The 25,881-nt window shown below is 52.9% G+C and overlaps 1 protein-coding gene across 1 annotated transcript; it reads right to left on the reverse strand.

Moving 5' to 3' along the window:
- LOC311522660 (integrin alpha-D-like) lies at window positions 1-25,566 on the reverse strand. The gene is made up of 28 exons (XM_084632119.1): window positions 25,524-25,566; window positions 18,981-19,095; window positions 18,742-18,845; window positions 18,401-18,465; window positions 17,591-17,633; window positions 17,010-17,140; window positions 16,612-16,757; window positions 16,085-16,238; window positions 15,319-15,469; window positions 13,049-13,197; window positions 11,451-11,591; window positions 10,947-11,153; window positions 10,683-10,813; window positions 8,095-8,252; window positions 7,769-7,923; window positions 7,472-7,603; window positions 6,780-6,853; window positions 6,378-6,519; window positions 5,862-5,975; window positions 5,234-5,313; window positions 4,993-5,076; window positions 4,763-4,841; window positions 4,407-4,514; window positions 4,081-4,164; window positions 3,819-3,932; window positions 3,511-3,603; window positions 3,231-3,341; window positions 1-376 (listed from the first exon to the last, which is right to left on the reverse strand). Exons 1-28 carry the CDS (start codon window positions 25,558-25,560, stop codon window positions 230-232), a joined length of 3,249 nt encoding a protein of 1,082 aa, XP_084488245.1. The 5' UTR covers window positions 25,561-25,566; the 3' UTR covers window positions 1-229.
- Between the last annotated feature and the right edge of the window lie 315 nt (window positions 25,567-25,881).

The raw sequence follows: 25,881 nt of genomic DNA on the forward strand, positions 1-25,881 counted from the left end.
CTTAAATTATATCCTCTTCAAGCAAAGTTTCTCACCACATGCTTTCAGCTGCCTTCCAGATCAAACTGTGTACATCAGACCCTCTTCCTCAGCATCCAGTGAATGCTTCCTTTCTCTCTTCAGGTGTAGTGAATGCCATGGGCAGGAAAGGAGGGGTTGTCCCTCCTTTTTATAGTTTCAGTCCCACTCTTGAAAAACATTTCCAGCTGCGGACTAGGACACACAGAGTTTATGTGGAAGCTGGCTCTTCCTCACACCTTTGAGCTTCCTTTGTTTCCCTTCTTCTTGAAGACGATTTACTGATTAAATGCAAATTCAGGGAGGCACATTCCTTTCTCGAGACCACACCTGGTTGCCATCTTCTGCGTGAGCAAGGCTGTGGAGTTGGGAACACGGGTCAGTAATATCATACAGAGAAATCTTATAAAACTTTACATACAATGTTGAGACACATATCTTATCAGGACAATCAACAACTTGTGAGTTTTCGAATTATACCTCACAAGGCATACTTTGTACAAAGATTATTACAATAGTACGTAGGGTGTGAATACAGGAACGTATTTGGTCCCAGCCTCATTACTACATGTGGCAGGGAGTTCCTCAGGCTAAACCTGTGGGACAGAGACATTTATTTTTTCCTTTTCAATCAGTTTTAAAAGTGATTTCATTTCCTTGTGTGGTGTGGAAGCTTGGACAGCACAGCCCCTTTCACTCCCACAAACACACAGTATTGAGAGATTGTTTGAAGTGACCTGAGACTTCAGACAAGGCAGGCGAATGACTTTGAAAGCTTGGTTTTATTGGAAGTAACCTAGTAGCACCTCAAGGCCCCAACTGAGATCAGGGCCCCCGTTGTGCCAAGCGCAGCTCAGATGCTGGCCGAGGATGGGCCACCGTTGTGCCAAGCGTGGCTCTGATGCTGGCCAAAAGCAGGCCTCCTGCCCTAACCCACTAGACCCCACTCCCGTCCACAGCTCCTGGGATAGAATCCAGGAGTCCTGGCTCCCAGCCCTGCCAGGGATGCTCTGGGTGGGAGGTTTCAAGTTCAGCAAGGGGCATCAGGATATGGATCTGGAGCGTCCCACATAGTGTTGCCTCCTGCATGATTTTTAATTGGCCTGCCCGGTTTTTGTCCTGTCTTGCCTGTTGCCAGTGAAAAAAATTATCATATGGGGGTTTGATGTCCCTCTGCCAGACGTGAGTATGGACAGCCACCCGTGCAGTGAATTTGTATCTACCATGCAAGACATGTGGCTGGGAGTGCAGCTGGCCCTACTCAGCCTGCCGAACCACAGCAGCTCCTCTCAGCGCCAGGTAGTGAGCTTCACTCACAGCTCACCAACAGGGAGGGGTAGGTGCAGGGTGGGAGAGGCAGGATCTTCTGGGAGGGGATGCTGGGGGGAAGGCTCCCTCCCGGGCTGTAGCTCCTGTGAGGCGCCAGGTGTGGGGGCTCATGATGAGCAAGGCAAGGGCTCCCTGAGTTACGTGTCAGAAAGAACAGTTGTGGTCACAGCTGTGGGGAAAAGGGCCAGAGCCTCACCCCTGTTCACCACTGAACATCTCTTCTATTCCCCAAAGGGAAGCGCCATTCATCCTTTATGTATTTGTTAGTATCTCACCAGGGCAGGAGAATGCCACTCTGAGGATCTGTCATTCCCTAAGAGAGCATAGGAAAACCTATATAGAGGTTTGGGGGTCATTTTTGTTGCCCGCTTACTCCACGTTTTAGCTTGGGACAATGAGATTTTTAGTGATAATTGTCAGCAAATATCAGTTTTACCGCGCACCCCCCGAAACCAAGGGAAAAGGTTTCCGTCGATCACAATCAAAACATGCAGCTAGACAAAGAAAGAAAGCTGTTCCTGGAGAACTTTCTAGTGTCCCACCTTATTGTGTAGAAAATGTGTGGCCATGTGGGTGTCACTGGGGCTGCTTTCAGGATAATTACATTGTACAATTTGACATGTGATGTTGACAATTTGTGTTTTTAAATGTTATAAATAGGCTTGGCAGAATTCTTTTTTTAAAATAATTTCCATGGACAGTCCTGTTTATTTCTGAGCAAATTTTTTTAATTTTTATTCATTTAAATTTTCAGTTGTGGAAAATTACTGGGCGCGGTGGGGAATCAAACCCAAATTCTGTAAAGACAACAAATGTTGATTTTAAAAGGTCACATTTTATAACTATTCAAACACAAAATATTAACATCTTGTGACAAAATATATAGCCTTAAATCAAACCCTGATATGTTCTCAAGTGGAAATTTTTGATTATTCGTGATAGAAATATTTTGTCAGCAGTTTGCCTGTGTGTGATGAATTCAACATTTACAAATAAAAATCCAGTCCTTTCAAGCATCGATATAAAGCTTTACCTTTCTGAATCTCAACCTCTACTGACATTAAATAACAGTCTGACCATCACATATGGCCTGACTCCCGACACACACAAATTCCCACAACCGGGATAATTTAAATTGATAAAAATGGGGGTGGGAAGCTTAAACCCACAATTTTCCACATCAAAATGTAAATCAATAGAATTCTAAAAAAAATGCCTGTGAACGTATCCTCAGTGTGCTCCACTAAAATGATAAAAAGGTTTATAGAATTCTGCCCAGCCTAATTTGAGTTACAATTAGCTCGAGTTGGCACTCGGACCTCTTTTGTTGGTTGGGGATTGGCAGTGGCCGGTCTTTCTGCGTCTTGGAGGTGGCAAACATAAGGGGTTGGGGTTGGGTCTGGAGCAACCCAGAGGGAGGCAAAGCCGGGGGGGGGGGTGCTAAGATTGGCAACTCGTGCCTGTGGGGGAAGGGGGACAAGGAGGGGGGCAGAGTGAGGGTGCCCAGCTTCAGCAATTAAAATTTGGGGGTTCTGTGACCCATCTAGGGGAGCGCATGGGGGAGGGGCTATTGTTTTGGGGCATCGGAAGCAGGGGGGTTGCCAGCGGTTGCAATCTGGGTCAGGCGAGGCCCCTCGCCCTCCACAGCGTCCTCCATCATCTGCTTGTACTGGCGCTTGAAGAAGCTGAACTGGAAGGAGACAGCCGGGGGAAATGGTGAGAGCCAGACACACACAGGCCCATGGTCGAGGAGGAGGAGGGACAGGCTGTGGGAACCTCTGAAGGAAAGACCCTTGCCCCTTCTCCACCAGCTGGGAGAACCACAGGCCCCACCCCCAGGGTAATGGGCGGTGGGGGAGGGGTCCAAACCCTGCCCCCCTCACCTTGTAGAGGGCTGCGGTGATGAGAGCCAGCAGGATCAGGCCCCCCACGCTGCTGCCCACGATGATGGGCAGGTAGTTATAGACCTCGGAGCGCTCCACCAACGTCTGCACCTGGAGGAGAGTAGGTGTGAGATGGGGACCCAGGAGTCCTGGCACCATCATCCACCCCTGCTCTAAATCCCCAGACCTCACTTCCTCCCAGAGCAGGGACAGGACCCAGGAGTCCTGGCTCCCCCACTAGCCGATGCTCTCTCTATCCCGGGCGAGGTCACTCTGGTACCTGGCGCTGGACGAATCCCTCCTTCTGGGTGTATTTCTTCTCCTCGTATTCAATCCGGGCCTTGCTCACCAGACTCACTTTCTGCTGCTGAGTCTGGAACAGAGAAATTCTCCGTCCCTGACCAGAAATGGCACAAACCAGCCCGGAGCATTGTCCCAGTGGGACCCAGAGCAATTTACAGGCTGTTCACATCGGAGCAATCACTTGCCCAGCACTGAGATGCAGCCAGCTCTGGGGAGGGGCTCAGGGGCTGTTCACATGGGGGGGATCCCTCGCCTGTTGCTGAGAGGCAGAGGCAGCTCTCATACCTGGGAGACCCACTGGAAGCTGACGTTCCCTTTGATCACAAACTCCAGCGGTTGCCGCATTTCCAGGGAGGCGATTCTGCACCGGATCTTCTTACAGGTGGCCACGGAGCAGTCCTGGGGGCGGAAGGATATCACCGGGTAGGGCAGGGGGTGTGCAGGGGCTCAGCATAGCCATGCGGGTCTGGGTCTATCTATAGTACTTGCTGTCTGAGCTAGTGCAGAGGGAGAAGAGTGGCTGGGATCCGCACCGGTCCATACTCACCAGCAGGGGGCGCTCGCTCATCTGCTTCACAAAGTCCTTCGAACCCGGCATTTCAGCCTCACTGGTGCACTGAGCCAGCTCGGGCTGGGGAGGGAGACAGACACGGTGTTAATGGGGGTGGGAATGGGACATGGGGCCTTTCCCCTCTAGGGGGCACCAGCACCAATCTGGCACCAGGGCACAGGACTGGCTGGCTCAGGGGCTGGGGAAGGACCTGGGGAAGGTCGTTCTCCCCCAGGCAGCCTGTCCCAGCAGGGGACGCTGTAGGGCCGAGCAGGTGTCACTGGGCCCATCTCACACACACAAGGGCAGGGAGAGGCAGGTACCTTGGAGGGGACGACCTCAGAGGCGTCCCACACCCGGACCCCGCTCAGCTCCACGGGGAACTGGAACGTGACCGAGATGGGGACGCTTCGCTGCCGCAGGTTCTTGACCTGAAAGAAACAGACTCGCTACAGGGCACTGCAGGAAGAGAACCCAGGAGCTCTGATCCCCAGCCCCCGCTCTGACCCTCAGATCCCACTCCCCTGCCAGAGCTGGGGATAGAACCCAGGAGTCCTGGCTCCCTGCCCACCCCCACCTTCATCTCTCTGTGCTCTAAGCCACTAAATCTGACTCAGGCGGTTCCACTCCCTCCCTCTTGCCCGGTCTCCCCCCTCGCACTCTGTGCTGCCGGCCTCACCTCGTACCCATGTGTCACTGGCATACTTGTCCCTGCGTCCTCGGCGGAGAAGTTGACGTACTTGGTCGACTCCTCGAGGCTGGGGGAGGAAAAGGACGGAAAGAAGGAGAGAGACGGGAGTGTGCTGGATGGGGCTGGAGAGTGGCGGTGGGTGGGGACGCTGTGCTGCAGGGGGCGGGGATGGGGGCTCAGTAGGGGGCGCTCTCCCCTCTGTCTCTGCACGGACCTACCTGGTGAGGATGAGGAAGATGCCATACTTGACCGGCAGCTCCGCCCGGTGAATCATGCGCTCGGTGATGGGGCCGCCATTGTCACTGTGGGGAGGGGAGGGCAAAGGGGAGAGATGTGAGGAGATGGAGCCAGTTAACTGTGCAGGGAGGCTGCACCACAGGCCTCTGCATCGTCCTGCTCCATGCACGGCCCATTCCCACTGCCCCCCCACCCCACCCCTGGCCTGCACGGCCCCCTCACCTGCTGGCAGTGGCCGTGATCTGCAGCCTGTCCCCCAGGTCGGCCTCAGAGGAGACAGCGAAAGTGGCGACAAAGATGGCCTGGAAAACACACCGGGGTGGGGAGGTGAGAGAGCCAGTGGACTCAGGGCCTGGGGAACTGCCAGAGACTGCGGGGGCAGGGCAGGCACAGAGGACGGTGGGGGGCTTTTGTATGAACTTAGAACAAATGGTCCCAGAGCGGCAAATGGTGTTAACATGACCCTGTCCCTGTCCAACATTAAACAGCGTTAACCTGGTTTGGGGTCCAGAGATCTCAGCCGGCTCCATGCCATGGCAACACCCCATTCACCGTCATTTTAAGGACCCCAAATGAGGAAGGCAACAGCCCCTCCCTTTGTTTTTTTCTCCACCAGTGAAGCCTGATTTCCAGCCCCTCAAGTCTGGCCCTTGGCTTCCAGCCCCGGCAGGGCCGGACCCCAGCCCTGGAGTGATTTCAGGGCTCTATTTGCACTGATTCTCTGGGCTCCCCCGGGCACTTTCCCCAGCACATTGTTTGTCATGGGCTGGGCTGACTCCTGGGAACTGCCCCTCTCTGCTCCCAGCTGGGCTCACCCCTGGGGAGTCCACAGGCCAGGGCCCATCCCTACCTCAGCCCCGCTCCAGAAGATGGGGAGGTTGATGTGGCAGGTGCTGTTCCTTTGAGATTGTTCCTCTGAGCCCTCCGCCAAGCTGCACTTAATGGCCAGGGGCCTCCTGTTAGACTGAGCACAGGGGACCAGCCAGTGAGACAGAGGGCCACAGACCCCTGCTGAGTCCCCCATCTCCTCCCTGGAGCACAGAACCCCGTGCTGAGCCCCCTACCCGCTCCCTGCGGCACAGCGCCCCCTGCTGATGCCCTGACCACTCCCTGCAGCACAGTGCCCGCTGCTGAGCCCCCTGCCCTCTCCTTGCATCACGACACCACCTGCCAAGCCCTCACCCACTCCCTGCAGCACGACACTCCAGACTGAGTTCCCAGCCCACTCCCTCCTGCACGGTGCCCCCTGCGGAGCCCCCCACCTGCTCCCTGCAGAGCAGCATCCCCTGCCAAGTCCCCTGCCCACTCTCTGCAGCACGGCTCCCCACTGCAGAGCCTGCCCCTCATGCCTGGTGTGTTGGGGTACCTGGAGCAGCAGGACCCGGCGGTAGGACAGCGCGGCCGGGTAGAAGAACCGCACCGTGGTGCTGTAGGAATTCTCCCCGCGGTTCTCGATGGAGACGGTGATGTTGAGTTCAGGGCTAATGCCCACCACCAGGGTGCTCAAGCTAAGGGGGAGACAAAGGGGTGAGCTTCCTCAGGGCAGTGCCCTGGCTGCTCTGTGAACTTCCTCTAGCAGTGCCCAGCCAGGGACCGCAGTGCTGCGAGCTTCCTGAAACAGTGCCCAGCCAGGGACCCCAGTGCTGCAATCTTCGCCACAGCAGTGCCCCCCACCCAGGATCCATCAGCACTGGAAATCCAAACTGTGATCAAGCTGGACGGGTCCTCCCATGGCGGGTGTTTTTGTGGGGAGGATTCTGTGACTTACCCAGAGAAATTGAAGGAGACTCCTAACTGGTCATCGCAGCGGCCATCCGTGCCGCAGTCTTTCTGAAACAGGAGCTGGGGGGAGGCCAGGAGGGCAGGGGTCAATGGGGAGAGGGCTGCAGCACCATCTGCCAGAGCGACACTGCAGGGACCCAGTGGCCCTCCAGTTATCCCAGCACCTCCCAGTCCCCTGCACAGGGGACAGCTGAACCCATCATCAGCCCTGTCCTTGCTACCCACCCACTCACCCAAACCCCTCCTCCCCCTTCCCCTCCCGGCTCTGGCCAGAAAAAGTATCACAGTTCTAGGGGTGCCAGGGCAGGGGGCCTGCCTGGCTCACGGGGGGATGGGGAACAGAGCGTGGGGCCTTTCCCCTCTAAGGGGCTCTGGCCAAAATAAGTTTTGAAAAATTTTCAGCAAAAATCATGTTTTTAGCCAAAAATATTTTGGTTTTTGGACAGAAATTTTGGGAACTTTGAGGAGAAGTTGGAATGTTCCCACCCAGCGGAGACAGGTCCGTAGCCAAGGCAAACTCGGCCTCCGTCTCTGTCGCCCCCCAGTGCCTGCACTCTGGAAGGGGTTTAGGAAGCTGCTGCTGGCTCTGAACTTTGCAGTCTCTCGCTTTGGAATGCCAACGTCACTGGTTCGATCCCTGCAGCAGACCCACCGCGAGGCCCGGCTCTGGCACCTTACCAAGCCTGCAGACACCAGTGCAGAGTCCTCGCTCAGGATGGGTCTGAGGCGGCTGGCAGCAGTGATGGGATCCCCCGTCAGGGTGTAGTTGAGATGCAGGGTGATGGGGGTCAGGGTGTCCTCTGGGCAGAGCTGGGGAGACAGAGAGACATGTCGGGCCCCTGAAGGGTAATGGGGGGCTGGGCACTGGGTGGGACCCGGAGAGATTTTGTTCTCTGGGTGATTTGGGAGCGAGGGGCAGAGTTGGAGGGGCAGACACAGTGGGAGGGAAAGAAATTAGGACTCTCCCACACTCACAGGAAATGTTATCCGGTACGTCTCACATCTCGTCTCGATGCCGAGCTGCAGCTCCCTGCTCAGGACAGGGCTGGTGAAGTCGAAGGTGACTCGGATATTAGTCCTCCCGGGGTCCAGGGCCAGGCTGTACTGGATGGTGCTGGAGATCCTGTCACCTACGGGGGAGGGGAAATGAGGGACAGAGAGAGACAGAGTGGGAACCTCAAGGGGAAATGGGACACGGGGCCTTTCCCCTCTACGGGGCACTAGCTCCAGTCCAGCTCCAGGGCAGGGAACTGGCTGGCTCAGAGTGCAAGGGAATGGGGGGTGGGGGGGTATGGCCTGACCTAGGCTGTCCATGGTGCTCTTAGTGATGGTAAAGCAGACCTCCGCCTTGCTGGCCTCTGTGTTGAGCTGCTCCTGCCCCTGGCAGTCGAAGGCCGAGGTTGGGATCGTGGGGGGCTGGAAGCTGATGGAGACCCCGACTCTGAGCACCGGCCGGGACCTGCCATGGGGGGAACAGAACCATCACCCAGCTGCTCTCTGCAATGGGGCCAGGACCCCTCCCTCCCCTGAGCCTCCCACCCAGCCTGGAGGTGCTCACAGCACCCCATGGAGACAAGTTATGGATATAGAGCTCTACTAGAGGAGATGCCGGGGGGCAGAGAAGGGAGCAGCCAAGCAGGGGCAGCAGGTTTGTATAATTTTTGGTGGTGCCCAGAACAGGTCTAAGTCCTGTCCTCCCCCACCCCCACCCCGCCACACACACATACCGGCCTAAGGCTCTGGAAGGGAGTTTGGGTGCTGGGTGTGGGCTCTGGGCTGGGGCAGAGCGTATGGGTTCAGGAGGGGGTGCCAGTTCTGGGAGGGAGTTTGGGAGTAGGAGGGGGTTTGGGGTGCCACACAGCCCCCCACCACCACACTCCCTGGACACGTGATGTCCGGCACCCTCACGCACAAATCCACAGTGCCCTGAACACCACCACCCCTGCACCAGCACTCCCCTGCCCTCAGCCCCACCTCAGCCACCTCAGCCAAGAGGAGCAAGGGCGGGGGAGGAACCGGGGAGGTGTGTGGGGCCAGCGGTGGAACTCGGACCCAAACTTTGGTGGAGCCGGGCCCCCAGGCCCGGAATATTCCTGGAGCTCGAGCACCACGGGCTCATGCAACTCGCTGGCCCTGCAGCAAAGCGATCATTGTGCCTTTCTCCAGTACAGACAGACAGACAGACAGACAGACAGACACACAATGTATTGCTACTGTGTGCATCCTGGTCTACACTACAGATAACTGAGCTTAATGAAGCATGGCAGATTACTGGTTCTCATTCTCAAAATGTTGCCTCAAAGCCTCCCTGTTTCGAATAGCCCTCATTGTGCCCCTCCAGTAGCCATGGTTTCTGGCTGCTCAAAATCAGCCGCCGGGTGATCTGGCTCAGCACTCCACCCCAGGCAAGCTTTTCACCCTTAGCCCCACAGGCAGCTCTGACCATTGGAATGGTTTTCCTCACTAAGATCTAACCTTCCCTATAGGCATCGCCAGCCTGCTTTTAATGTGCCAAAGGCACATTCCACAGTCACTCTGCATCTACTCAGCCTGCTGTTGAAGAGCTCCTTGCTGCGGTCCAGGTTTCCCATTTAAAGCTCCATGAGCCATGGGAGTAAGGGATACGCTGGGTCTAGCAGGATCACGATGGGCATTTCAACATCCCCCACTGGAATCTTTTGGTCTGGAAAGAAAGTCCCTGCTTGCAGCTTTCTGTGCAGGCTGGTGCTCCTGAAGATGCGCACGTCATGCACCTTCGCAGACCACCCCATACTGATGTCAGCAAAACACTCACAGTTATCTACAAGTGCCTGAAATAACATGGAGAAGTACCCCTTTCTGTTGATGTACTCCATCACAAGATGGTCCAGGGCCAAAATTGGAATATGCATTCCATCTATTACCCTTCCGCAGTTATGGAATCCCATTTCTACAAAGCCATTCACTATTTCACGTACATTGCCAAGAGTCGTGGTCCTTCATAGCAAGATTCAATTATGGCCCTGCGTACTTGCATTAACGCAGCCCCTGCAATCGACTTCACGACTTCAAACTGATTCACAACCAACTGGTAGCAGTCCAGGGTCACCAGCTTCCACACTGCAATTGCCATGCACTTCTCCACCAAGAGGGCAGCTCTCACTTTGGTGTCCTTGCACTGCAGGGCTGGGGTGAGCTCCGTACACAGTCCCAGGAAGGTGGTTTTCTGCCTCCGAAAGTTCTGCACCCACTGCTCGTCATCTCAGAGCTGCATAACAGTGTGATCCCACCAATCAGTGCTTGTTTCCCAAGCTCAAAAGCGACAGTCCACTGTGTTCAGCTGCTCCATGAATGCCAAAAGTAATCTGTGTTGTTTCTTTCCATGGCACACAGCATGTCAGGCATCTCTAGTTCCTGTTCAGATTGGGAGCTCATGATATACTGCATGACCATCCACGATTTGTTCGCAGTAGTTATCACAACAGTACAGATCAGTGCAGGATCCATCTTTTCAGACGGAGATGGCAGGCTCACAGTAAACAAGAACCATTGAAAAATGCCACAGAATGCAGTCAAAAGCCCATAGACTGCTGTGACGGAAAGAACTGCATCATGGGACATTGATTCCATACCCATGATGCACTGTGATCCACTCCACCATCACATAACACCCAGCTGTGGAATGTGGCGAGTCGCACACTGAGATAGGTACCCGCAGTGCACTGCTCTCACTCTCAGTGCGACTGTACCAAGTGTGGATGCGCTCTGCTGACACGAGGACCGCAGTGTGGACATGGAATAGGGATGAAATTGTTACACTTTCAGATCGTTGGAATAATTTATATCAAAAATATGCTTTAGCGTAGACAAGGCCTGAGATTGTCGTTTGGAGCAGTGCAACGTTATTTACCTCAGCAGCAGGACCTGCCCTTGTGCCCCCACTGCGATGTCCGGCAGTCCATCCCCCGTCAGATCTGTCCCACCACTGACGGCCTGGCCAAAGTAGTGCAGCCTGCTGGGAAACCGTGACCCCTCGATGCGCTGTGGGGCAGAGAGAGCAATAAGGGATGCAGAAGGGGTGAGTACACTGTATAATGGGCACTAAGGGGCTGTGGGCCCCATGGTGTCCCTTCAGGGCTGTGTACTGACCCGTCCCCGCAGGAGCTGGGCTCACCTGTCTGTACTGGGGACTGAGACCTCCCTTTTCCCCATGGAAGATGTACAAGGCCCCATGATTGTCATTCTCCATGGGAGCCCCAATGGCCACATCTGTGTGTCCGTCCCCGCTGATGTCCCCGATTTCAGACATGCTGGCCCCGAAGCGCCCAGACACTTCCCCCATCTGCCCATGTAGTGTCTTGTTGCAGAACATCGTCGTCCCCTGCAGGCCCAATCCAAAAAGACACATGGAGAAAGGATCAGCACTTGCTGTCATCAGAGAGTGATCCCTAGCAAGCTCCTTTTCCTCTCTGCAGCACAGTGTGCCCTACCCCCAACTCTGGGGCACTGGGGCCAGAACTGACTGGGAGGGAAGAGTGCCCCCTACTGAGCCTCTACCCCGCTTCCTGAAGCACCATGCCCCCTACTGCAATACTAATTGTCACAGCATCACGGCAGTCCAGGCAAACAAGAACCCCAGGCCACCCATCTTCCCCAGTGCTGCGCTCCTCTTTCTTACCAGCAAGTCGATCGGGCAGATATAGACCCGTCCTCCATTCAGGGGTGTATGGTACATGGGGGCTCCAATTAGAACCAGGTCCGTGTTCCCATCTCTGTTGAGGTCCACAGTGCACAGTGTACACCCGAAATATGAGCCAATCTGGAGAGGCAGATAAGCCACCCCCTCAATTTAGTCAACTCCTGCTTCTTCTTCCACTGAAACCCTTCCCACCCTCTGGGGATAAGGATTCAGTCCCAATGTCCATTCCATCTTTAGCCTCACCCTCCCAAAGTGCAGCCGGTGGGGCTATCTCTGTAAGTGTTCTTGAACAGACAGGCAGCTAGATCTTGAAGGGATGGGGATGCTGAATGCTAACTGTGGTGCAATTCTTTTTAGAGGCTGGGCTATCACAAGTCAAGTCCCTCACTGACTGAGCCACTGTTGTAAGTTTTGTTTAGGTGGCACGAATAGGCAATTGGAGCTTAGAGAAATTCACTTTGTTAATGTAGTGTGATCTTTTTCAGACACTGTTAATATCACTAGTAATGTTATTTCCTTGCCTGAGTCTCTCTAGCCTAGATCCACAAAGGTACGTATGTGCTTAACCCCCCGGACTTAACTGCCTCTGTGAGCAGCAAAACCTCTGCCTGGCTGCTGCTGACCCCTGTCGGTGCCTAAACTGACTCGGTGCCTACGTTTTTGCAGCAGAAGCTCCTTTGTTGCTGTCCCAATGGCAGGGCTTGTGCCTTACTGTCTTACTCTAAACATGCAGTTGCCCAGTGCCCATTTCCCCCTCCCCCCGCCATCCCAGCATGGTCCACAAACTCGGGGAAGACAGGCACTCCTCCATCTAACTCCTCCTCTGGTAGGTGTCATCAGAGGAGAAGGAATTGAACAGGACCCTGCTGTTTCTCAGTTCAGTGCTCTAACCCCTAAGCTGTGGGATATTCTGATATGGACTCCCTCAGTCTCCCCTGTTAATTGAGTAATTAAGTGTCAGTTGGGCCACAGAACATATGCAAATCACAACCACCCTACAGCCTGAGAGAGGAAGCTACATGGTTAAATCCTTCTTCTTAAGAAGGCAAAGCAGGGATTTGAACCATGGGTCACCTGTGTCCTAGGTGAGGACTCTAACCCCTAGGCTGTAAGGGAATCCTCTCTTTGTCTCCTCCAGCTGGTTTGTGAATATCTTGGCAGCTCTGAGCATGCCTATTGGATGAGACTCAACATGTGGGGTAGGTGAAGAGTGCCCGTGTCTCTCTCTCCCCTCCCCCCATTCATCGATCACGGGCAGAGGCAGGTGCCTCCATGCAGCATCACAATGCCTAAGTCCCTTGGTGGGTCTGGGCCTCTGTCTGTATCCACCTTATGAGTTCCGTCTAGACTGTAAGTGAAGGTAACAGAAGTGGATTATGGGAGAGATGCTGAATGTAAGCTGTGGTGCAGTTCTCTAAACCAGTCAAGTTTACCCCTTCCTGAGGCTCTCTGACCGAATCGTTCCTGAAGGTGAAGCCAAACACAAATATTGCACCATGTCAAAAGCTTACAGGCTTCCTCCAGTGCTCTCCTTCTTTCACACCCACAATCCACATTACCTGTAACACTCCCCATACCTGCTCTCCCAACAGCTCTGATCTGGGTGTCCATTCCCCACCCCTGGTATCTTGGCTGAACAGGATGACTTTGCCAGTGCGTTGGCAGTGAGGGATCCCGACCATGTAGGTGCTCTGCCCACTGGCTGTGATGACCTGAGATGAATAACCTCAAAGGAAAAGAGAGACATGGGGAGGTGACATGGGAAACAGCCATACAACAGTTTGACGGGTTGGACCACCCCGTCTGGGATGCCACTTGATGTACTGGGTTTTCACTGAGCCTCTCCTGCTTCACCAGCCTGGATTCCGTCTCCCTGTTTTGCTGAATTAGGCTCTCCAGTCTTGTGCAGCACACACACACAAATAGGGCCACACCCAGCTGCAGACACAGACTGAAGTCAGCTCTATGTGAGAGGACTCACCTGGAACTCACGTACACACCCTTTTGGGCAATAAACTCAAAACAATACTGTCTTACACTGTACAGAGAGATCTGCACAGTGCAAGCTCCTAAAAATTCACCCTCTCCCTCAATGTGGAGAGAGATGTGCACAGCTACTTTTACCCCCACCCCTCACCCCCCGGTATGAATTGCACAAACTGGGTTATACTATAAACAAGAAATAACTTTATTCACTACAAAAGGTTAATTGTAAGTGATTATAAGGGAAAGCAAACAGAACAAAGCAGATTACTTGAATAAATAAATAAAACCTGCAAACTGATCATAACACACTAGATAGGTAGGATACAAATAAGTAGATTCTCACCCAAAGAGATAAACAGGCAGCACATTCTTAAGGCACAAGTTGCCTTGGCTTTCCCAGGTTTTCATACTCAGGCTAAAAATTCCTCTACCCTGGGACCATCACTTCCCACAGTTCAATCCTTGCCCCTCAGATATTTCCAGGTGTAATGTTGTAGGGAGAGTGATGTCCCCCATGATATCATTGTCCACTTTTTATATCTTCTTCCCACTCACTGGAAAGCTCTTTTTCTGTGACTTGGGACAAACAGTTCCCATTGTGTAGTGCTATCTCTGAGAGGTTTGTATTGTACCCAGTTCCTGGGGTAATCCATGTGCTTATGTGCATTTCCTCAATAAGCCATTAACACTCTTTGGCCTTCTTACTGTTGTACCTGAAAGGCTGCTTGTGGGTGTTGTGAACCTCGCCACATGTTTCAGTAGCACATATGTAGCCAAACTTCATAACTTCACATAGAAAGATAACACATACAATCCAATGAGATTAATCTTTAGCAGACCAAGACTTTTAGAATAATCCCTCACAAGACATACTTTGTACAAAAAATATCCTAATTACATGACAGTGGTGAATATTGGGGTGTCAGGGTGTCATAAACTGCTACACAGAGATCCCTTTCCCAGAACGAAGAGGCAGCCACCTCTGGGGTGAGGAACAGGGGCTGTTTAAATAGGTAAGGGGAAATCTTTGGGTTTGTTCTTACTGAGGGATGCATCATTCATGTCCCCAGAGGTTCTGGGTATGTTGATAAAACTCAGCTTCCCACTGCTCCCCTATAGGTATATCCCACTGTACTACTCAGAGGCTCTCACCACTCCCAGCTCTGGATTCCCAGCAGCTCCCTGTCCCACAGAATCATAGAAGATTAGAGTTGGAAGAGACCTCAGGAGGCCATCTAGTCCAACCCCCTGCTCAAAGCAGGACCAATACCAACTAAACCATCCCAGCCAGGGATTTGTCAAGCCGGGCCTTACAAACCTCTAAACATGGAGATTCCACCACCTCCCTAGGTAACCCATTCCAGTGCTTCACCTCCCTCCTAGTGAAAGAATGTTTCCTAATATCCAACCTAGACCTCCCGCACGGCAACTTGAGACCATTGCTCCTTGTTCTGTCATCTGCCAGCACTGAGAACAGCCGAGCTCCATCCTCTTTGGAACCCCCCTTCAGGTAGTTGAAGGCTGCTGTCAAATCCCTCCTCACTCATCTCTTCTGCAGACTAAATAACCCCATCCCCTCAGCCTCTGCTCGTAAGTCATGTGCCCCAGCCTCCTAACCATTTTTGTTGACCTCCGCTGGACTCTTTCCAATTTCCCCACGTCCTTTCTGTAGTGGGGGGCCCAAAACTGGACACAATACTCCAGATGTGGCCTCACAAGTGCCAAATAGAGGGGAATCATTAGTTCCTTTGATCTGCTGCCAATGCTCCTACTAATGCAACCCAATATGATGGCCATCTCGACCTTGAAAACCCATTCTAAAGCCCCAGGACCCCTGTGGCCCCTGCCCCACCTCTGTTACCTTTGCAGGTGAAGATCTTCTCCTGCAGCTGGTTCTGGATGCCCTGGAGGACATCGAAATTGTCTACCAGGAAGACATGCTCATTGGTGGGCTGAGAGGCGATCTCCTGGAGCTCCTGTTGGGCAGTATCACTGGAGAAGGCCTCACCGACCTTCATGGAGTAGAGGGAGGTACAGGGGAGACCAGGGCATTGGCATCAGCCACAGCCGAGAGCCCTGGACCAACACCCACCCGCCCCGAGCTCTGCTGGGCCCTCTAGAGGCATGGCTCAGCCAGCGCCATGTGCTCCTCCGGTGAGTGGGGGGCCGCTGGAGCCTGGAGTTATGGAGCCTGCCTCATTTCAGCACCGAGTTGTGTCAGTTGTACTAGCAGCAGGGCACAGGGGTCTCCTTGCCATGGGGATTGTCAGCTCTCTGGGGCCCAGCATGGCTCAATCTCCAGGGCGTAGTGAGGGGTGAGTTTAACGGGGGGGCTATATCTCAGAAACCCCTTGTTCAAATTTAGACCACTAATCTTAACCTGCATCGCCATGAGGCAAACCAAACTTTATGACAATCTGAGTCAGCACGTGAACCGCAGGGCAGTCAGAAAACCCAACCTTTAACTAGAAAGCTCTGCTCAACCTGAACAACAGAGGAGCTCCAGCTCTCCTATAACGTCACACGTTGACCCAATTACAACCCAGGGTCAGTTCTTCTCCCTTATCTGGTGGGAACCTAGACATGGACTCAGATCCCTACTAGTTCTCCGCGCAGCCACGGCTCACCCCGATGGCGTAGCGGATGATTCCAGCTCTCTCAGCCTCGGGGATGGCATCTGAATAAGAAAGCGGGTCGTTGTATTTCTGCCCATCTGTGATCACAATGAGAACCTTGGTGGCCTTATCCCGAGCGCCTTTCCCAGAGGTGAACAGCTCCTGCCTGGAAAAGGGGAGTGGGGAATGCATGGGAGGGTTATTGATATGTAATAAAATGTAGCGCTCGTCCACTGCTTTGGCATTACAGATCTCAAAGTCCTTTACAAGGAGGTCACCATCATGTCCCCATTTTACTGATGGGGAAACTGAGGCATAGGGCAGGGACGTGCCTTGCTTAAAGTCACAACACAACAGAGGCTCAGAGTTGGCAATCGAACCTCAAAGTCCTGGCTCCCAGCATCCCCACCCCACTTTAACCTACTAGTCCCCAGTCCCCTCCCACAGCTGGGGATAGAACCCAGGGGATATCCCTTAGCTTGCATGTCCTTGTAGCCCATTCCCTGTGGAGTCAGCACGGGGAGGAAGGCAATACCTACACGACTTTCCGGATGGCTGTGGCCATGTACGTCGTTCCATGAAGCCGCTCAATCCTCCAGACTAGGTGATCGGGGTCATGACTTCTCCTGTACTCCATGAAGTCGAAGTGCAATTGAAATTTATTGGAGTACTGCATGAGGGCGAACTGCAAGGGGAGGCAGGGGAGAAGAGAGAAAAACAACCCCGGGGTGGAGGGTAAGAAAAGCAGGAGTCGGACTCAGATAAGGGCTGAGGCAGTCGAGACGTAGTGGTTCTGTTGGAATTTTTTCCTGATTTTGGATGCAAAATCCTTTACTGCTCCCCCTGCAGCACAGCGCCCCCTAGCGCTGCACTGGGGCATTGAGGTCAGCACTGACTGTGCTGGGTACGTAGTCAGGGTTCAGCTTCTGCCCATTACCTGCGTGTCGATGCTGCGGAAACGCTTCATGATTTCAGCAAGAAAAGTCTTCATTTTTCCAAAGTCCTCAGGTACGATGCTTCCCGAACTGTCGACGAGGAGCGCTATGTCTGTGACATGTCTGGGGCACTCTGAGGGGGATAGGAATGAAGTACGTCCTGACTCAACTCCACAAACATGGGAAACCCAACAGAAAGAGCTAGACCAGACCAATGGGCGCATCTAACCGGATATCCCGCCCCCTGCTGGCTACCCCGATCAGACCCCTCAGCCCCTCTGTCACAATACCATCCTGCCCCTGCCATGGAGGGGTCCTGAGAGTAGACCATGACATGCACTGGGATGAAAAAAATACACCCCTCCCCCTCCCAGAGCTGGGACAGAACCCAGGAGTCCTGACTCCCAGCTCCTACTGACATCCTGAATCAAACCAATGGGCCCACCTAGCCTGGTATCCCAACCCATATCAGACCCTGGGCCTTTCTAGACCCATCTCCCCTCCACCTCCCCACGGCCCTTGTACCCACCCGGGAACCGAGGGTGTAAGTCCTCCCCATACACACCCCCGGGTCACCGCTTACCTGGCTGGGTGTCCAGGATGCGCTGGAGTTGCCAGAAGCTCTGCTGCAGAGGGAAGCAGCAGTGACTGATGTACATGTTCTCCCCGCAGGCCCGGTGCACCACGGGGCACGAAAAGGCAGCGGGTCAGTAGGTTCCCCTCTCAACAGAGCAGTGAGGGTGGGGAAGAGAGCCTGGGCCTGATCCCTTCCCCTCCGCCCCCGGGATATGCAGGGAAAGGCCCTGCCAGGGCAGGGACCCCCTTGGGGCAGACAGGACGTCGGGACCTAACTCCGAGAGGAGACAGAGGAGACGCACGGGGGCATCATCTGCTTACCACACTCCCTGCTATAGCAGTGTCCAGTCACTGTTGCCATGGCAATGTCAACCACTTGCCATGCTCCCTGCTATGTCCACGTACAGTCACTGTCGCCATGACAGAAACCCAGTTACAACGCTTTCTGCTACCTCAGCACACAGTCACTGTCACCATGGCAACATCAGCCAGTTGCCTCCATCCCTCATAACATCACCTCACGATCACTGTAGCCAAAGTGAGGATACCTGGCTACCACCATTCCCCACTGCATCGTTGTACCACCCCTCCAGTTACAGCAATTACCAACAGCCCTCACACAGTTATCATGTAGTCATGGGGACGTCACCCAGTTGTCACCTCTGCACCGTTGCTGCAGTCATGCTGACACCGCCCAGTTACTACCATCCATGAGTAGTGGGGTTTCGGGGGGGGGGGAACCTGTCCCCTGGAATGATGAGGGAGAAAATGTCGGACCCCACTCCCACCACCCATTTCCCCTAGGTGTGGTACCTACCAGGAACTGGGAGCCTTGGACAGCCAGAGACAAACTGAGGGACATGTTCATGGCATCCGGGGACCCTGACAGGGGAGAGATGCACACCAGGCTGAGCAAATAAACTCCATTCCTGTCCCAGAACGGAGGAAAGAACTGAGAATTCCTGACTCTCAGCTCTAACCACTAGACCCCGCCCCACATTTGGGGATAGAACCCAGGAGTCCTAGCTCCCAGCCCCCCTTATCCCCCGCTTTAACCCACTAGACCCCCCTTCCCTCTCAGAGCTGGGGACAGAACCCAGGAGTCCTGGCTCCCACCCCAATCCTATTGCTGCACCCCACAACACAGGGTGCCCCTACTCTGGATGGGGATCTCCTGGCAGCGTCCGGATCCAGGGTTGCACTTGTAGACTTTGCCGGTTTCGTTCACGTTTCCTGTCTGCAGCAGGCCCCCAACAATCAGCCTGCAGGGAAAAGGTATGGGGGGTCAGGGGATGCCCCACACACCCAGGGGACTGAGGCCCAGGGGAGGCAGCCCAGCCGGACATGCCCCTCAGTGTTGGGCACAAGTCACGTGGGGTCCCATGTCCAGCCCTTACCCCCCGGCACTGGCATTCCCGAACTGCACCACGCTCTGCCCAAACCCCTCAGCTGCCTCCTGGAAGGTGATGGGTCCCTCCACGTCCACGCTGAATCCATGGCTCGGGGCCAGCACTGCAGGGGTTAAACAGTCTCCAGTTACAGCTTCCCCGATGGAGACCAGGCCAGTGCCTGGGGCTTTCTGGCTATGGGACTGAATTCTAGCCCGCTACTCTAACCCACCAAATCCCACTCCTCTCCCAAAGCCAGGGATAGAACGCAGGCCTCCTGACTCCCAGCTCCTCACCACCTGCTCCCGGCTGTCTAGCCCTCAAGGGCTATTTTATGCAAATCATTCCCCACATTCATTGCATAGTGCCAGACACTCCCATTTAAATATAAATTTCATTAGTAGAGCGCTACCAAATTCAGAGTCCATTTTGGTCAATTTTATGGTCACAGGATTTTAAAAATCATAAATCTCATGATTTCAGTTCTTTAAATCTGAAATTTCACAGTGTTGTAATTGGAGGGGTCCTCACGCAAAAGGAGCCGTGGGAGTGGGGGATCAAAAGGTTATTGGGGGAGGGCTATGGCACTGTACCCTTACTCCTGCTCTGCTGCCGGCGGGGCACTGCCTTCAGAGCTGGGTGCTTGGCCAACAGCCATTCCTCTCTGGCTGCCCAGCTCTGAAGGCAGCACAGAAGTAAGGGTGGCACTACTGTGACTCCCCTAAAATAACCCTGTGACTCCCCTGCAACATCCTTTTGGGTCAGGACCCCCAGTTTGAGAAATACTGGTCTCCCCTGTGAAATCTGTATAGGATTAGGTAAAAGCACATAAAAGACCAGATTTCACAGTCTGTGATATGTTTTTCATGACGGTGAATTTGGCAGGGCCCTAATCATGAGTGGATTCAGCGCTGGCGAAGGAAGTCCTAGATTTATCTCCATCCGCTTTCCTGATGCTGATCCATAGCGGATGCACTTCCTGTAGGGACAGAAGGGACAGATCAGTCTTCATAGATTGATAGACTATATGGCCATGTAGCCAGTGGTTTTAGTTATTATTCATTTATTGTATGACATTGTGATTATGTTATATTATAGATATATTCATTAACTAGAGTTAATTTGTAGGATTATAAAAGTATAATTCCTCTTAATACCGAACCAAGTACTAGCTATGACTAAGACAAGCTGAAATGTAAGAACCTGTAGGTTAAAGCCTGAAAGACTTTAGTTTAGCTAGTTTAGGCCCTGGAGACAAGAAATGATGACATAAGTGACTGAAAAATAATCCAGTGCCATAAGATTATGGGAAAAGAGGCACCAAGTGACAGTATTTTGCAAAATTACCCAGAAGATTAATATTAGATCATAAAAATACCATAAAGGCGCATCTGTCTCAGACATGTGTCTTAACCATGGGATACAGCTTGTGCGCTAATGCTAATGAGAATAAAGGGAACTTACCCAGCCTATAGAAAATTGGGGTTCATTAAGTTTCCAGGGGAGACAGACCAATAAGGGAAAAGAGGGTGGACACTTTTATGGACACATGCAGAATGTAGGTGTAGACAGAATCACAGTATAAAAAGGGGATGCCCAGAATGAGAAAACTGAGCTCCCTCTGGGAGACTCCAGCAGGAACCATCCCTCTACTGATGATCAAGCCATGAGAGACCCATCAGACCCTAACACTATTGTCAAGGATGTGAGTATAACTATATTTGTAAATTGTGTGTAGGTCTGTATAGAATTTCTATATGCGTGGGTAATCATAACTAACTTTAATAAAACTTAAAAATAGACTAGACCTTGTACTGGTGAATTATACATGGTCATTACCTTCGGTCTCTATGTGTTCCTAGAGGCTCTCAGTTTGAAGCAAGTAACAGAGGTGACTGTCACTCTGCTAAGCTTAAAACTGTAGCCACCAGACCCTCCAGATTTGCAGGAGGAGCAAATGTGGGGCAAGGTCGGGTGCAGAATTGTGGGGCTGGTGTGTGGGGTTGGAAAATTGTGGGGCTGGCTGGACAAAAGGGGGTGCTGGGAGAGCGGGGGCAGGCTCCCCCAATTTCCCCTTCTTAGGCCTTGTCTCCCAGTGTGCCTCAAAACCCCAAGTCTGTCATCCTTATTCTCAATCACCACAAAGTCTGCCCTCCCCCATGCCCTGCGAGGTCCCAGCCTCACAGACAGAGCTGACGTGACTTTGAAGCAGGAGGAACCTCTGGTGACCTTATAGCAGGTCCGTGCCAACCACGTCCACTTCCTGTCCACCAACCCCATCCCTGGCCCACATCCTACCAAGCACACATGCTGCATGGAGAGGGAGAGTCATACATACCCCAGTGCCCTCCCAAAGAGACCCAACAAATGGCCACATCTCAGTGCCAGGTGAGCGAATCACTGTACAAACAGCTCCTATGCCCCACCCCAGAAGTGACTGTATTTTCTAATAAACAACCTCCAGTGAATGAGAATTATAATCCAGTGTCAAAACATAGTCTTCACCTGTGTATGCAAATAGATCCACACCAACTTTAGACCATGTCCTGAACTGGTCATCGCTTATCAATATAGCCTCTTTTACTCCGTTTAGGTTGGCACTGGGGGCCTGTTTCACACATTTTAACAATTTCTCTCTCTCATTGTTCATTTCTGGCTAGTACCGTATCTCTCCGGCTCTGCACTTACATTTCCCCATGTCCAAGTGTCCTTCATGTCCTCTTGTGAGCATGTCAGCTTGGAACATCTTGATATGTAATGTCTTGGCCATCCAACATTAATAGCCTCGAATACCCTCTGTAAACTCCCGTAATTAGCTGTAGCCTCAGCAAATTTACTCCAAAACCTTTCTGAGACTGAGCACCAGACTCCACATCCCTCTCAGAGCTGGGGATAGAGCCCAGGAGTCTTGACTCTCAGATCCTTCAAGCTTCCCTTTTCTCTAGTCCTTGAGGGCCATTTTACATGCATCATACCATGCATTCATTTGCATAGCCGCAGAAACTCCCAAGTGAAGACTAACTATCATGAACGGATTTAGCACTGGTGAATGAAGCCCTTGATTTATCTCTTGCTGACCCAGATTCATAAGAGGAGGCGGGGAACACTTTCTGTAGGGTAGCAGGGGCAGAGCAGCCTTCATAGAATTACAGACCATAACTCCAGAAGGAACTGCTTTGAGCATCTAGTCTGACTTCCTATGTAACACAAGCCAGAGAGTGTCTCTGAATGAATGCCTGTTTGAACCAGACTGGAACATTTAGGGAAAGATCCAGTCTTGATTTAAAATTTCCAGTTCAGGGTGTTAGACCCTCAGCAGGGGCCTTTTTACAGGATGGGGGAGCAGGCAGACAGTGTTGCTATATATGAATACTTTTTATGCCTTACAAAATGGATCTTGTGGCACCTTAGAGACTAACCAATTTATTTGAGCATAACCTTTCATGAGCTACAGCTCACTTCATCGGTTAGTCTCTAAGGTGCCACAAGTACTCCTTTTCTTTTTGCGAATACAGACTCACACGGCTGTTACTCTGAAACCTGTCAAAATGGATCTTATTTACTTTACATTTATACCCCAAACATACTATACCATAGCCCAGTAGTTAGACATTTTGATGGTTAGTTAGGGTTTAGTTTAGTTACAAGGTGCGAGGAGTTTACAAGTACCACACCATATATAAACTGGGCTTTGGATTATTGAAAGACTATAAATTGCAGATGTGTGAAGCTTTTATTTATAATTTACTTTGTGACATTATTAGATTTTTGTTTTTGTTGTTTTGGGCCTTTACCCTTTGTTTTAAAGGGACAATTTTGGGCAGGCTGACACAATCCAAGGTATTTATACATTTTTATAGCAGTTCCACTGGTGTTATTTCCTTATCTGCTGATTCTTCATTTTTTTCAAGGACATAACAAAGTTGTTTGGTATCATAGAATCTCAGGATTGGAAGGGACCTCAGGAGGTCATCTAGTCCAACCCCCTGCTCAAAGCAGGACTAATCCCCAATTTTTGCCCCAGATCCCTAAATAGCCCCCTTGAGGATTGAACTCACAACCCTGAGTTTAGCAGGCCAATGCTCAAACCACTGACCTATCCCTCCCCCTCAAATAGGTTTTGACTGCTTGACCTTTAAGTTCTTGCTTTGGTTCCCAAAGTGCAGGACATGCACTCCAGTTTCAAACACACAACAGTCACACTCGGCCCCATAGCATATATCATCTTACATATTATATCCCAACAAGGGAATCCACCACAAACCTTGGTAAATTGTTGCAGTGGTTAATTACTCTCGCTGTTAAAAATGTTACGTCTTATTTCCAGTCTGAATTTGTCAAGCTTCAACTTCCAAGGCATTGGATTGTGTTAGTCCTTTGTCTGCTAGACCAGGGGTTCTCAACCTTTTTCTCTCTGAGGCCCCCCTCGACACGCTATAAAAATTGCAGGGCCCAGGGGGACAGAGGTGTAGTTTGGGCATAGGTGTAGTTTGACTTCTATTTGGGGGGGACAGGGGACAGTGGGGTTCAAGCCCCACATAGCAGTTTCCAGGAAGGGAGTGATACCTCCACCTTCTGACTCACCTCAGCAGGCCACCCAGTCTGTCTGGGTTGGGGGGGCAACCAAAAATTACAACTCAAAGCTGGGGGGCTTAGCTCAAAAAGTTTGAAAACAGCTTAGGGTGCAGGGAGAGGGTAAGTAGGGTCCGTATGTGGGCAGGGGGGTGGGTAGCTCAGGGTGAAGGGAGGGGGTAGCTGGGGCTGTGTGTGGGCAGGGGGGGTAGCTCAGGATTCAGGGAGGACATAGCTCAGGGTGTAAGGAGAGGGGTATTAGGGACTGTGCTGGGAGGACTCCCCTGTGGTCCCTGTTCCCGGAGGGGTCCGCCAGCCACGGAGCTGGGGGGCTCTTACCGGCTGCCACTGCGGGAGCAGAGGAGGCTGGGAGCTTCAATCTAGGGCAGCAGCAGGAGAGGCAGGACAGCTGCTGCTGCCTGCTCCATGCACCAGCCAGAGCAGCAGTTATCCCACATTGCCGGGCTCTGGCTTCCCGCCTCTGACCTGGCCAGGCGGCGGGGACCGGGGAGGGATCGCGCCTCCCCCAGCTTCAACCCCACAGTGGGGCACCGGGGATTGGGGCTTCTGCCGCAGGGCCCAGCAGCCTCCTTGAAAGGGCTCGCGGACGCCCTGTGGGCCGTGGACCCCTAGTTGAGAACCGCTGGGCTACACTGTCCATCATCAAACATTTTTCCCCAGGTAGGTATTTAGAGACGGAGATAAGCACTCCTTAGTCTTCACTTCGTTAATCTAAATAGTGATAGATTGAGCTCCTTGAGTCTATCGGGCAGGTTTTCTAATGTTTCAGTCATTCTCATGGCTGTTCTCTGAACCCTCTCGAATTTATCAACATCCTTCTTGAAGTGTGGGCTCCAGAACTGGCCACAGGAGTCCAGCAGTGGTCGCACCAGGACCAAATACAGAGGGAAAATAACCTCTCTAGTCCTTCCCGAGATTCCCCTGCTTATGTATCCAAGGATTGGCCACAGCATTGCACCGGTAGCAACTTGGCCCAGGCAGATCTTGGTCTCTGCCGAGTCTGTCAATTAGTGCAGGGTGGCCTGGCAAGCTTGTGCCATGGGAGCCACAGCTGAGACCCACCAAACTCTTGTCACACAAGAAACATCAAACAGCCAATCAGTGGCAAAAGTGAATCCCTAATGCAGAGCTCTCCTCCCTTCTGCCCTCACCCTCCCTGCAAGGCCAGGCCTGGGAAGGAGAATCCCCTTGGAGTTGCCCCCTCCAGGCCTGGGAGGTGGTAAAGGCCCTCCAGCGCTATAGGAGGAGCAGATACGGGGCAAAGTGGGGCTGGGTGGGTGGGGTCTGGGGGCAAAGGAGCTGAGGGTGGGGGAGGAGCTGAGGTGGCCTCCCCCATTCTTCCCTTCCTCCCTTTTCAAGCCCCATCTCCCAGTCTTTCCCCACTTCCCAACCCATCCCCCTCATCCTCAGCCACCCCAAAGTCTGCCCCCCTCCATTCCCCTGATGGGTCCAGGCCTCACAGACAGCAGAGATGTGACCTTGAAGCAGGGGGAAGCGACTGTGGTTTTACACAAGGACTGAGCCGTTGCAAACACTGCATCCACTACAGACCTGCTGAACTCTCCCCAAACCTGCCTCCCCCACACCCCCCACATCCTACCGAGCACACATGTCCCACAGAGAAAGGGAGTCGCACCTGTGACCCACTCCCATCCCAGAGAGTCTGGGGGGAACAGAACAGAGAGGAAAGTGAACCCAGGAGTCCTGATTACCAGCCCTCCCCCACACAAGTCACGAGAGCCCCATTCCCCTCCCAGAGCTGAGGAGAGAACCCAGGAGTCCTGATGCACAGGCCTCCTGCTGTAACCCACCGACCCCACTCCTCTCCCAGAGCCAGCCAGGGATAGGACCCAGGAGTCCCGACCGTCCAGCTGCTCCCATCCCCCTGCCAGAGGGGTACTCGCTGGGCACCCATGTGGAGGAGCCCAGCGTTTCCCAGGCCCTCTGGCTGGCACTTACCTGTGCACAGGTAGAGGAGCAGAGCCAAGGGGTCCATCCTGTGCTGGGTGAGGGCTGTCTGTGGAACAGGGATGCTCCTGTAGGAGGTGTGAGGTTCAAGGGCAGTGCCTGGAGAGGAGGCAGCAGAATGCAGAGGAAAGAGAAGTCCTAGCTGAAAAGAGAGAAAAACTGTCAGGGTGGAGGGGGGACTCAGGGTGTTATAGGGAGGGAGCAGAATGGAGAAGACGGGGGAAAAGTCAGTGACACTTGAACACTCAACTCGTCAGACACACAGACAGCTGTATGGAGGCAGATGTAAAACAAATAAAATGGCCAAACTCCGCCCCCCTGAACTCTCCCCTCCTGCTTCCCCTCCATG

The sequence above is a fragment of the Lepidochelys olivacea genome (genome assembly GCF_965140295.1).
Source record: "Lepidochelys olivacea isolate rLepOli2 genome assembly, chromosome: 6".
NCBI classification, from domain to species: Eukaryota; Metazoa; Chordata; order Testudines; family Cheloniidae; genus Lepidochelys; species Lepidochelys olivacea.